General features: G+C 61.8%; 1 protein-coding gene across 5 annotated transcripts in view; it reads right to left on the bottom strand.

Annotated features, from left to right (window-relative positions):
• WDR27 (WD repeat domain 27) overlaps window positions 1-12,105 on the bottom strand; it is a 141,381-nt gene that overhangs the window by 13,890 nt on the left and 115,386 nt on the right. The window contains exon 26 of one of the 5 annotated variants that reach the window (XM_032338440.1): window positions 8,025-8,957. The exons of the other annotated variants lie outside the window; for them this stretch is intronic. Within the exon in view, the coding sequence (XP_032194331.1) occupies window positions 8,904-8,957 (54 nt within the window). The 3' untranslated portion in view covers window positions 8,025-8,903. Of the gene's footprint in view, window positions 1-8,024; window positions 8,958-12,105 lie in introns of those variants that run through there. 5 annotated transcript variants of the gene reach the window in all.

Below are 12,105 nucleotides of genomic sequence, written 5' to 3'. Positions count from 1 at the left end.
CAGGGACGTGGACAGGGTCCGGAGTCCTCAGGAGAGGGCACTGGGGACCCCACCTTCTCTGGGTGCTGTCCTTTAGCTCAGTGTCATCTGTGTCCTTCCCTGCGTGCTCTGCGGCCACCGGGAGATCCGTTTCCCTGCGTCCCGTTGATGGAGGTTGTGAATGTCGGTGGGGTCCAGAGCCGACGGCCAAGAAGGGATTCTTGAGAATCTTCAGTGCGAAACGGTGGTTTTATTAAAGCCCGGGGACAGGACCTGTGGGCAGAAAGAGCCGCTGTCCCAGGGCTGTCAGGGTGACGGATCACAGGGGCAGGAAGGAAAAGGAAGGTCAGATGTGAAAGGGCCTACGGGACCCTGGACGCCTCGCCTTTGTCAAGGGGGCTTTTCCCTCTAGTGAGGCGTTAACGTGAAGACAGGTGTGCGTCCCCTTCTGGAAGTTGGGCTTCCAGATCCGTAAGAATGTGCTTTTCCTTAAATCACAACCGCATTTGTGAACGGAAGGAGGCCCCGCCCCACAGGCTAGCATCTCCATTAAGTCACCGTCTGTTTCTCCTTCCCTCCGCTCGAGGGCCGGGAAGGTCAGAGGATCCCGCGTCCCCCACCTATGGGGCTTGGGCTTCGCCCTCAGCTCGCCTTCTGCCCCTCATCCTATGGTCCTTCCCACAGATTTCCGGATCGGAGGCTGCGCGGGAAACCTCTGACCTTGCACTTGGCCTCAAGAGTGAGGGTGGCCTTGGAGGCCGTGCGCTCTAACCTCTCCGTGACTGCCTGCTGGAGACGACAGCCCCCAGCCCGGCCCCACAGGATCCGAGTGACCCTCCTCCGGGAAGCCCCCAACTGTCCTCCTGTCCTCACGTTCATGCTTCGCTGGAAGGAAAAACCACGCCACCTGACCACAGCCAGGCCCCCGGACGCCGTGAGTCTCTGCCGGATCCAAGTCCTTTTGGAACTTCCCTTTGTCTTTCCCTCCACAACCCCCCGGTCTGCAAGCGTCGCTCCTCACAACCCCGGGACAGCAGCCCTTTCTGCTCACGGGCCTGTCCTCCTGCGTTACTAAGACCACATTTTTGGCATCAAGACAAAGTTTTGGAAAACCAAGTCAAACCTATCACTTGTCGTAATCTGCCAGGATCGCATGTCCCGTAAGTCCACTCAGTGGCCTCCGTATAAGGACACGCCTCCACCCCCGCACACGGGTGGCCTCTGAGGTCAGCCCCTCCCACCTTCCCCGTCACCTGCTCAGGCCTGGGCCTTCCTGCTGTTCCCGATGCTGCCGCCCCCCAGCACACCGACCCCCAATCCGCGGTTCCCACCTCCACACGTCCACCCACGTGTACGTGCTGTGCCCGTCCACAAGGATGCAGCCCGCGGGCTCTGTGGGCATGGAGGGCCAGCTCCTGCACAGAACACGGCAGGACCGGGCACACGCGTGTGAAAGGGCTGCAGGGCCTTCCGGAAGGAGAGAAGGACCCGGTGGGGTTGCTGCCTGTAGTCACCCTAACCCGACCAGCCGGCAGACGTGCGGACACACCTGGGAGGCAGGCGGATGTGGGCCACGAGAAGGTGTGTGAGGACACGGGTACTGGGGGCAGGGCAGGGGAGGCCTCTAAGAGTTTAGCAAACCCAGGGGCACCTGGGCAGCTGTCGGTTAAGCGTCCAACTCCTGGTTTCAGCTCAGGTCATGATCTCAGGAGCCGTGGGATCGAGCCCCGTGTCGGGCTCTGCACTGGGGAAGGAGCCTGCGGGAGACTCTCCCCTGCCCCTCCCCCCTCTAAAAAACCAATTTCTTCTTATTGTGTTACGTTAGTCGCCATAAAAGACATGGTTAGTTTCTGGTGCAGTACATCCTTTTTTAAAAAGCATGCTGCTCTCAGAGGCCGTCTTCTGAACTTAGAAAAACGAAACGCAGATGAATGGCTTGAATCAGAGGGCTGGGTGGGAGGGGTCCTTGTGGGAAAAGTCACTTGGGGTCAACAGGGAGGAGGGGGAGGGCCGGGCTGCGGCCGGGCCCGGGGCTGCTCCACAGACCGCCGCACGCAGTTTAAGCAGAGGGGCCGAGGCTTCCTGAAGACCCCATGCGCACGTTCGCACGTGAGAATCAGAGAGGATGCAAAAGGTACAGGTTTGGAAAATGGTGACGGTCTCTGTAATCACATGCAAGACGCATCAGGCTCCCCTCTGGAGTTTTTTAAGAAGTTGCCAAAGTGAACCCAATGAAAAAAATTTGGCTCAATCTTTACTTCCTGCAAATATGCAAATTAGCCAGTCTCATCACTAACCTCATCTTGGGGAAAAAGTCCATTACAGCAAAAAAGAACTGTCGCACCAGCAACCGAGATTTCTCTGGCAAAATATGAGGAGACAATGACCTGGGCCCAGAGTCCGGTGTTCTGCTGCACAGAGCGGCTGGGTCCGTTTCCTGAGACCACAGCCCCACACAGCCCCACACAGCGCACCCGCCGGGTCCTGCCGGCGCCCGAGTCTGTTCCCGCCACAGAAGAACCAGTCCAGCTGCCGCCGCGGGAAGAGGCTTCTCCTCCTGGGCGTCTCCCCACCTGCGACCGGCACTGGCCGCCTGGGAGCCGTCCTCGAGTCCGCCCCGCGCCGTGGCCCATGCGACTGCAGTGCACTGGGGTCCGGGCGTCCCCGCTGTGCTTCCCCGGCAGGTGCCTGCTCCCCGGGAGTGTGGACGTTCTGGGGCAGGGGGACAGGAATGGTGGCGCCCACCTCCCGGCGACACAGGGGCTTCGTTGACGCTGGGCTGCTGCTCTGGGGACGGACGCGGCAGGGAGGTGGGCGGCGATGCACGAGGCCGTGAAGCCAGAGCCCCCGGGGGAGCCCGAGGGGAGCCCGGTCACAGAACTGGGCTAGGTCAGAGCAGCCACTCCCCGTGGCACCCTCCTCTGAGGCCCCAGTGGAGAAGGACCACGCGCGGCCCCCTCCCCGTCCGTGGGCAGAGTGGGCTCCGTTTATCCGGCGACCTTCCACTCACGGTGATGTGCCCATGGCCACTTCCTGGGGACACAGCCCAGCGCTCCACCCCTGCAGGATCGGGCCCTCCCGCCCGTGGCCCAGAGCCCGCCCCGCAGGCCGCCCAGCACATGCCCAGCAACGCCCCTCCTCTGTGGCCGGGGCGGTGCTCGGGATTCCTCGCGCACACTGCCAAGGCCGGCCGAGGTCTGCGGCTCCGTGCGTCGGAGCTGGAGTCCTCCCTCGCTCACGGTGGGATCCCACGGGGTCTCCCCTCTCTAGGTGGTGGCTGTTTCACAGGCGGTCCGTCCCCTGCCCACCCGGCGTGTGCTGTCTCTGCTCCACACCGGCCCAGGCAGGGACCACGCTTCTCCGGAGCTCCACACGCGAAGGGCACTCAGGACGCACGGGGCAGGAGGGCAGGGCGCGGCGTCGCTTCCCGGAAGTCTCGGCCGTGGGCTGCTGTCCACCCCACACCCCCAGCCACCCTGCTCCAAAGGCCCCGGGTCTTCCGCTCCCTTTGACAACCCCTCCGCTCTGGAAACTCCACCCCCCAAGAAAAGGCACGTTAGTGCGCTCGGACACAGCGGGGTTTCAGATCCCACCCAACCTCCCCACGTCCCCGCGTCTTTAGACACCGAATTCCACAGCCCAGTGTTGAATTCACTTCTGTCTGCATCCCAGCACCTCCTCTGCCGCAGGGGGGGCGGGGGGGCTTGGCCAAGAAAAGGCCAGGAACCTCCCCCCACCAACGCCAAGTGCTCTCCCTCCTCTGCACAAATGCGGAGAAAGAGAAGCCCGTCTCCAGGAAGACGGGTGTGATCGCTCCAGAAAACGCTGCGCTGCACTCCCTGAGAGAGAGAAGGAAGGGCTGATGTGAGCGAAGTTTCAGGACAGGCTCCTGCAGGCTCGCGGGAGCTGGTGTGGGAGGAAAGCACGGTGTGCGGCCGGCCACGAGGCCCGCCCGCGGAATCGGAGCGGGGAGGAGGAGACAGATCCGCGGAGAGAGGAGGGACATCTGTGCCGTGATGGGCTCTGAACGGGCCACGGGCACGCGGGGTCCTGGCAAGACAGCAGGAGGCCTGCAGCGCCCGGAAGCGGCTGAACCGGGAGCGCCGCGGCCGCCTAGGCAGCAGGACTCGCGGCTGAGCCCGAGGACACACCCCCCAAGAGCAGGAGCATCGGAGCCTGTGCGATCGCGGCCGGGAGGGCCAGACGGGGGCAGGCGCGGAGCGGGAGGAAAGCAGGAGGAGGAGGACAGAGCCGCCCGAAGTGCCCGCTGCGAGCTGGCGGTGTGCTCAGAGCAGAGACGCGGCCTCGCTGCTCCCCGAGGCGCCCGCCCGTTCGGGTAATGGTCCTGTGGCTGAGCAGGGAAGCGGCTGTCCTGGTCGTGGTCATGGGACTTGTGAAGCCGGAGGAGGACTTACAGGGAGGGTCCCACGGACACAGGCAACCAGGGCAGCCAGGAAACCCCCCGCCTGCTGTGGCCTCGTCCTGGCCAGTTGGCAGCTGTAGAATACTCCGGGCGAAGACCAGGGACAGGCATCCTGGGGCAAAGGGCGGGAAAGGCAGAGGCGGCTGGGAGCCGGTGCAGCGGGGTGCGCGGGGCAGACGGCAGGAGAGTTCGTGCTGAGGAAGGGGCTCTGGGGCTGGCCCCTGTGGGGAGGGGACACGGGCCCCAGAAGGCAGGAGAACAGCCGCGGACGCAGGTGTTGGGGGACCGAAGGGGAAGGAAGTGCCTCACACCACGTGGGCTGCCCCCAGGCAGCTGCTGTGCCCCTGGGAGGACGTCCTTATCTTCCGAGGAGGGGCCGCGGGCATCTCCCACCAGTGAGGAACAAGCAAGGAGCAGGGTCCAGGGGCTGAGTGTGTCTGCCCAGCTCCTTGGTTCTGGCCCAGGCAAAGCGACATGAACCTCAGCCTTGGCCACGCACGCGTGGGACACCATGGTCTGGAGCCACCAGATCATCCCTCAACTCCCTGAGCGGGTCTGAGGCTGCAGCAGCAGACAAGACTCCGGGAAGGGCAGGGTTCTAGCAAGTAGGACGAAGGAGCTCCAAGCAGCCCGTGGGTCTGGCTGTGGCTGGCGGCACCGGGTGTGGGACGTCGTCTGGAGCACAACGGGCCACACGCAGGGACAGAGAAGGTGACAAACAGCTGTCAGGGATACAGTGTGGGGTCTGGCCAAGGCTCAGAAAGGCAACTGGCTACTGTGAGCCTGACGTGCAGTGAGACAAGATGAGAACATCGCTGGAGGGTGGGAACGGAGACCGAGCTCTCTCTGCCCACCACCCTGCAGGCCTGGGCTGCTCGGCCCCTCACCCTGGGCCAGGCCCAGGAACCGGAGTCCTTCTGCGTCTGCCCAGGGGTCCCTGCGGGGAGCTCGTGGTGGAAAGCAGAGGTCAGGACGGGGTCAACTGCAGGGGAAGCGGAGGAGGGAAACTGTGCTCCCAAGCACCAGAGCACCTAGCGTGGGCTGCAGGGGGGCCGCCCGCTCAGGCCCCCACAAAGCAGATGCCCAGGGAAGGGGCACCGTCTGAGGCCACTCAAAGAAAACACTCACTTCCAATGAGTCTCCCGCTGCACTGGAAAGCACAACACTGGGAATGTTTCTGTGCAGATGTTGTCGGGGAGAACCTGGCTCACTCGAAGCTGCACGAGACACCTGCACGAGACACCTGCAGACGAGACACCTGCAGACGAGACACCTGCACGAGACACCTGCACGAGACACCTGCACGAGACACCTGCAGACGAGACACCTGCACAAGACACCTGCAGATGAGACACCTGCAGACGAGACACCTGCAGACGAGACACCTGCACGAGACACCTGCAGACGAGGCACATGCAGACGAAACACCTGCACGAGACACCTGCACGAGACACCTGCAGACGAGGCACCTGAAGACGAGGCACCTGAAGACGAGACACCTGCACGAGACACCTGCAGACGAGGCACCTGAAGACGAGACACCTGCACGAGACACCTGCAGACGAGACACATGCAGACGAAACACCTGCACGAGACACCTGCACGAGACACCTGCACGAGACACCTGCAGACGAGACACCTGCACGAGACACCTGCAGACATTACTACAGAAGCAGCTTCTCACTGGTTTACCTGGGAAATGGACACATTCAGGGAAGGAGCACAAACCTGCCATCTTTTTCCAGAAATTTAAAAATTCCAATCTTCTCATTTCTGTTTAGGATAAAAGACCTTGGATTTGTGGGGTCCTTCCACCCATGGGGAAAGCACGCTCCAGACCCCTAGGGGCAGCCTCCCTCCCCTCCCCTGCCCTACTCTGACACCAGAAGAAAAACCCTTTGAAAACCGCACTCCCACTGTGGCCTCCCCGTCAGAGCTGCAAGCAGGGACCCCAGCACTCTCGTGCAGAAGGGCCGTGCGGCAGAGAAAAGGGGGTTGACTATAAGAAAGCCAGCCTTCCGGCAGGTCAGTGAACACTGTGCCCCTCCACTCGAGGCAGCGAGGGCCCGGAGACGGGACCTGAGATTGGTGCGTGGAGCTGCCGGCGCTCGTCCGCGCGGGGACCCTGCAGCAGGGTCTGCGGGGCCTGTGGGCAGCTCCCAAGCGACATGTGTGCATCCCGAGGGGCAGTCGGCCGGTTTCCTGATCTCCAGGAGGCACGCGGGAGACCGTGAATCAGCTCCGCACGTTACGTGTCTGTCGTGGCTGCTTTTGGAGAGGAGGGTCTGCACACCTTTCTCCTTCAACTGGCTCCCCGGTGCGACCTGCTCGGGGTTTCTCCCTGCGGTCACGTGAGAGGGTCCCGGGGGCTACGTGGGTCACCTGCTGCCCATGCACTTGGCTCATCACCCCAGGGCACTGGCGGGCCTTCTCCAGGAGAGCCAGTTTCCCAAAGCGAACAGCGGCACCCAGGGACACGAGCCGCAGGCCCACCGACGGGGCCACTTGGGGCGTGCAGAAACAAGGAGGGAGGGAAGCTCCGTGTGGTCCTGTGGGGCCAAGGTCTTGAGCCAGGAATGAAGTTCCTGCAGTCCTCCGGGCTCTCTGAGGAGAGAAGGGGCGAGGGGCATGGGGAACCCTAGCAGAGCACAGGTTTGATGGGAGCGGGCTCCGGCGGCGAGCCAGCTGTCACGTGAGCGTGTGCGCACAGCCCAGCCGGGCAAATAAGTCCTGCTGGGGAGAGTCCGTCTCCCACAACCACACACGCGTGCACGCCCGTGCGAGCTCAGGTACTTGTGTGAGCTTACACACTTGTGCAGGCTCACACGCTCATGAAGATCACACCCCCTGCAAGTTCACACACCTGTGCAAGCTCACACGCACGCAGGCTCACCCCCCACACGCGCTCAGATACTCCCGCAGCCTCACACACACGTGCAAGCTCGCACTCCTGCGTATCCTTCCTGAGCCTCATCCCCAGACTCAGATCTTCCCCACACCTGAGTCCACTCCCCAGGGCCTCACCCCAGTGTGGGCTCCCCCGACCCCGGCAAGTCCCTCTGCCCCGAATCTGCTTTCACAGTGAGACGCGCTTTCTGTAAAGGGCTCTGTCCCTCAAAGGAACACAGAAGACCGGGGAGCTCGCTGTGGCCCCAGCCTGGCTTCCAGGGAGCTCGGGCTACGGCGAGGGGACGCCCGGCCTGACTCTGCGGGAGGACGGGGGTCCTGGAAGGGTTAACAGGCAGAGGGACCCGAGTGCCGTGAAGGCTGGGGGCGGGGGGCGGCTGGGACCTGCTGCACCACGGCGGGACCTCGGGGATGTCACCGTCAGTGACGCGAGCCAGCCAGGAAGTGGGACCCCCCAGCGGAATCCACGGACCGGGGCGGGGGGGGGCAGGGCCAGGCGGGGTGAGCGGAGCCGACGGGGGTGGTTTCCCTCCTGCCAGAGGAGAAGGTTCTGGAGGCCTAGGCCGCGGCGACCGCACAGCAGAGTAAGAGCCGCAGTGCCCCAGAGCCGTGCCCTCCGACGGGCTCGGACGGCCGCCGCACGTGCGTCTCCCCAGAACCGAGAGTCATGCGGAAAGAGACGTCCAACGCAGTAACTGGGATCAAGACTATGAAGTAAGATTCCACGGGTTTTCTTGCCTTGTTAACTACGCTTCACTTATTTTTAACCAGTTTCAAAGTAACTTCGTTTTAACAAGGGAAACAACAGAATTGCTATAAATGGATAAAATAGCTCCCAAGTGTTGGGAAGAATAAAAATGAGTTTTCTAAACTTTTGCTCCTCCAACACTGCTGGGAAAAGGACGTGTATCTGTGGTGGGTGCGTGGACGGCCCCACGTGGAGGCCGCAGCCAGCCCAGAACCCAGCACTACCTCTCTCGGCAGGAGAGGGACAAAGGAGGGATGGCTCGTGCCAGCATTTCCCGCGGCCTGTCCGGGCCGGCCTGAGAGGCTCTGCCCTGGGCGGACTGAGTGTTGTCAGCCGTTCACCGTCTGGAACAATCCTGACTCTCCTGGGGTCCCAGAAAGACCTGGTTCTGGAGTGTCAGAGTAAAGACGCCTGCCGCCCACCCCAGGACAGCCGTTTGTGTCTGCGGAATTCGTGGGGGACCCTGGGGACCCCACCGCTGCTGGGGTGAAAGGACCAGAAGCCAACCTGGGGGCAGAGCCCCCCAGTCACCAAGCAAAGCCAGGGCATGTGGTCAGAAGGCCGGTGGGCCGCGCCGCCCACTGCTCTGTGTGCACCCCACAAAGTCTGTTAGGAAGCAAACACCAGGTTACTTTTTATTGAAGAACATTCTGTTTCAGCTTGACCACGTTCTGTGCAGAAGTGCTGGACGCCGACTCCGCTCGTCCAGCACGGGGACCCTTGGGAGGCGCAGGGAGCTCCCAGGCGTGCGCGTGGCAGAGCAGAGCCAGGAGCGAAGGGACACAAATCCTGGTGGGGCGGCGAGCAGGACCCCTGGCCGGCCGCGCAGCCCCCTCACGCCCGCGGTCAGTGACCGGCTCCAAACAGCTGCAGGTTTCCGTCCAGGCTGACCGTGGCGAGCTGCAACAGAAAACAGGACGTCGTTGGGGCGCCTGGGTGGCTCAGTGGTTAAGCCGCTGCCTTCGGCTCAGGTCATGATCTTGGGGTCCTGGGATCGAGCCCTGCATCGGGCTCTCTGCTCAGTGGGGAGCCTGCTTCCCCCTCTCTCTCTGCCTGCCTCTCTGCCTACTTGTGATCTCTCTCTGTCAAATAAATAAATAAAATCTTTAAAAAAAAAAGAAAACAGGACGTCGTGTGCTTCCGTCCCTCTCCTGAGGGGAGGGCCCCGCACACTTACGGTGTGGGCTCCGCTCGCTGGGGACTTTCTAGAGCACAGAACAAAGCGCATTAGCAAGAGTGACCTCACCACACCGATGGCTGATGACTGCAAACCACGTGTCACGGCTGTTCTGAGGCCAGCGAGTGCCACGTGCCCGGAAGACCACAGGACGGCCTGCAGAAGCCTCTGCCGGCTCTCTGCCATGCACGGGAGCCACGGAGCCCCAGCCCTCCGGCTTCCCACCGCTCCACTCTCTTCCCCGGGGCGGAGGGCGGCTCGCTCACTGGGCGGAGAGGGGGGCTCCTCAGACAAGGAGCCAGGCCCTTCCTTGCTGCTTTGTCACCAGGGGCCAGCTGGCAAAGCCCACCTCTGAGCCCAGGAGGGAACGTGGACTGTGGCCCACGCGCTCTCACGCCGCATCTCAGGTGGCCTCCGCTGTCTGCCGCACGTGCGCCGACGCTGGCTGGCCACACGGACACTGCCTCGCGTTCTGCGTTTTGAAACGTTACACGAATCACCACTTGGGACGTCGTCCACTGTGACTTCCATCAATTATCCTCTTCTTGCCTGAAGAAGCCATCGCGACCCTGACCTGTCCTATGGTCCAAAACCTGGATGGCTCTTTGAATCTGCTGTTCATCCAAATGCATAATCGGCCCCGGCCTTGCGCTGCCGTGGCTTCGCCCTGCCGGGCCACCTCCCAGCGTGCCCTCCCCCCCGTGTGCCCACAGCCACCACACCTGGGGCCTCACACCCCCCTGGGGCCGCATGACCCCCGCAGCCCCTCGTCCCCTTGCAAACACCAGCAATCCAGTGTTACCGTCAGGAATCTGGACGAGACCCACGAGGTCAGAGGCCTGTGGTCTTGCAGGGTACCCCCCCACATCTGTGCCCCGTGGGCCTGGAAATGCTCTCGGAGTCCACGTCACCACCAGGCCCGGCCGCCCCGAGGGCACGAGGGACAGGCGCACTCCCGCGGCTGGTCCCTCCCTCCCTCCCCTGTCCGCGGTTCCTGCCGCTGCGGTGCTGCGACTCGGTACCCGTGTGACGCCTGCGCCGAGGCGCCCTTCCTCTCTTCAGCCACACGTCCCTGTAGCGCCCTGCGTCAGGGACACCGGGGCCCACCGAGCCCACTGGCCAGGTAAAGAAGGAGATGACATCACAAGCAGCCATGTGTACATTTGATTTTTAAGAGCCTCTGCCTTAGAAAAGGTAGAAGATCCGTAGGAAAATAGTCAGTAGGCAGTGACCTCACTGCTTCTGTCCACAGATCTAGATGTTCTAAAAACCGCTGGCCGAGAGGAAGACAGGACAGCAGGACACAGATCCCCAACTCCAGGGGTGCAACCCTTTCCTGGGATCATCCCCGGGTCACGCCTGGAGAGCGGGTGACAGCGGACAGTTGTGGGGGCTGCATCCCACGCATCCATCCGTCCACCCCAGAGCACAGTCCAGGGGTAGCTGGCACTGCATGGTGCGGTGGGGGAGCTGCGCAGACCTGGGCCCAGCGGAGATGCCGCAAGGACACAGCCCAGGCTGCCCCGATGAGGGCCTCACTGTTGTCTGGCTCATCCTGTGTGCTCCAGAAACGTCCCAGCAACCCCGGGAGCCTGTCTAGCCTGGGCTGTAGGCAAAGCACCAGGTCAAGGGCCGGGGAATCACCGAGGTGTGCTGCTCACGGGCTGGGACCCAGGAGACCGAGGCAGCAGGCACAGTGGATTCCAGGGGAGGTTCCATCCTCACCTGGAGAAGGCGGCATTCTGAAGCTCTTTCTGGGGCACAAAGCCGGTCCCTGAGGGTTCCACATCATGACCAAGGCCCCCCTCCTCATACCAACGCATCCTGTCCATCCTGTCCTGTCCAATCTATCAGAGCCCAGTCAGGGTTTGGGGTGGCGAGGAGTCACACTGACCGCTAGCCAGTGAGGCACGCAGGAGAAAGCAACGCACCTGAGAGTGCGTGCACAGACCGACGCTTGCCACAGACATCCGCTCGGCCGTCCCGTGAGCGCATACCAGCAGGGCTCTGTGTCCCTTGGCAATGCGCAGGCTCGGCCCACACACGGTGGGTGCTGTGCCCGCAGCTCCCCGGGTGTCCGCACCTCGTGCGCCCTCGGGAAACCTATCCCCAGATCGCCTCGGCTTTCCTAACACCATCGTTTTTCTTCTTCTCTTAGATATTGACAGGTTCAAGACGTCCCAATAATATCTTAAGTGATCATCAATCTATCAACAACTTCTTGGGTGACATGTTACGTTGATTGACACGGATGGGTCTTTGCTATCCTAAGTGATTCAGTGAATCAAACATGAGAAATGCAGAAATAACAAAAGCACCATATCTGAGTGTTTCTAGCACAGCACCATGCCCTGTGTGGCGCATTCCTCTATGGATACAGACAGCGATATCGGGCTGACACGGACACCCTGCCTCGGAAGACCCGAGCACAGGCATCTCAGATTCCATGACCGGATTACGATGGTAGATCCCTTCCAGAGTTTCCGTGTGCAGATCACAAACACAGACCTGGAGTCACACATTTTCTACCACATATCTGCCGTACAGTGAGGAGTAAGTCACAGCCCACTACCTCCATCTGGGAGACGTACTGGGGTGACATTACCTTCTCAGAGTGAGAAGGGCTGTATCTGCTCATGGGTGTCAAGCACCCACCAGAACCAGACGCGTAGGATGATGCAACCAACAGAACCGTGTGGACCAAACAGAAGAAGGACAGATACAGATAAAAATCTGCACTTTTTAGACCCAGGATACCATTTACATAACCCTGAGAGTGACGGTCTGGTGTGTACAGTTCAGATTTTGGCCTGACAGTGTCTATTGTTTTGAGAGGAGAACTTGGCTTTATTTCAAAGAAATGGCTAAAAT

Source organism: Mustela erminea, chromosome 4 (assembly GCF_009829155.1).
Source record: "Mustela erminea isolate mMusErm1 chromosome 4, mMusErm1.Pri, whole genome shotgun sequence".
Classification (NCBI taxonomy): Eukaryota; Metazoa; Chordata; class Mammalia; order Carnivora; family Mustelidae; genus Mustela; species Mustela erminea.
This window is presented reverse-complemented; position numbering and strand designations above follow the sequence as displayed.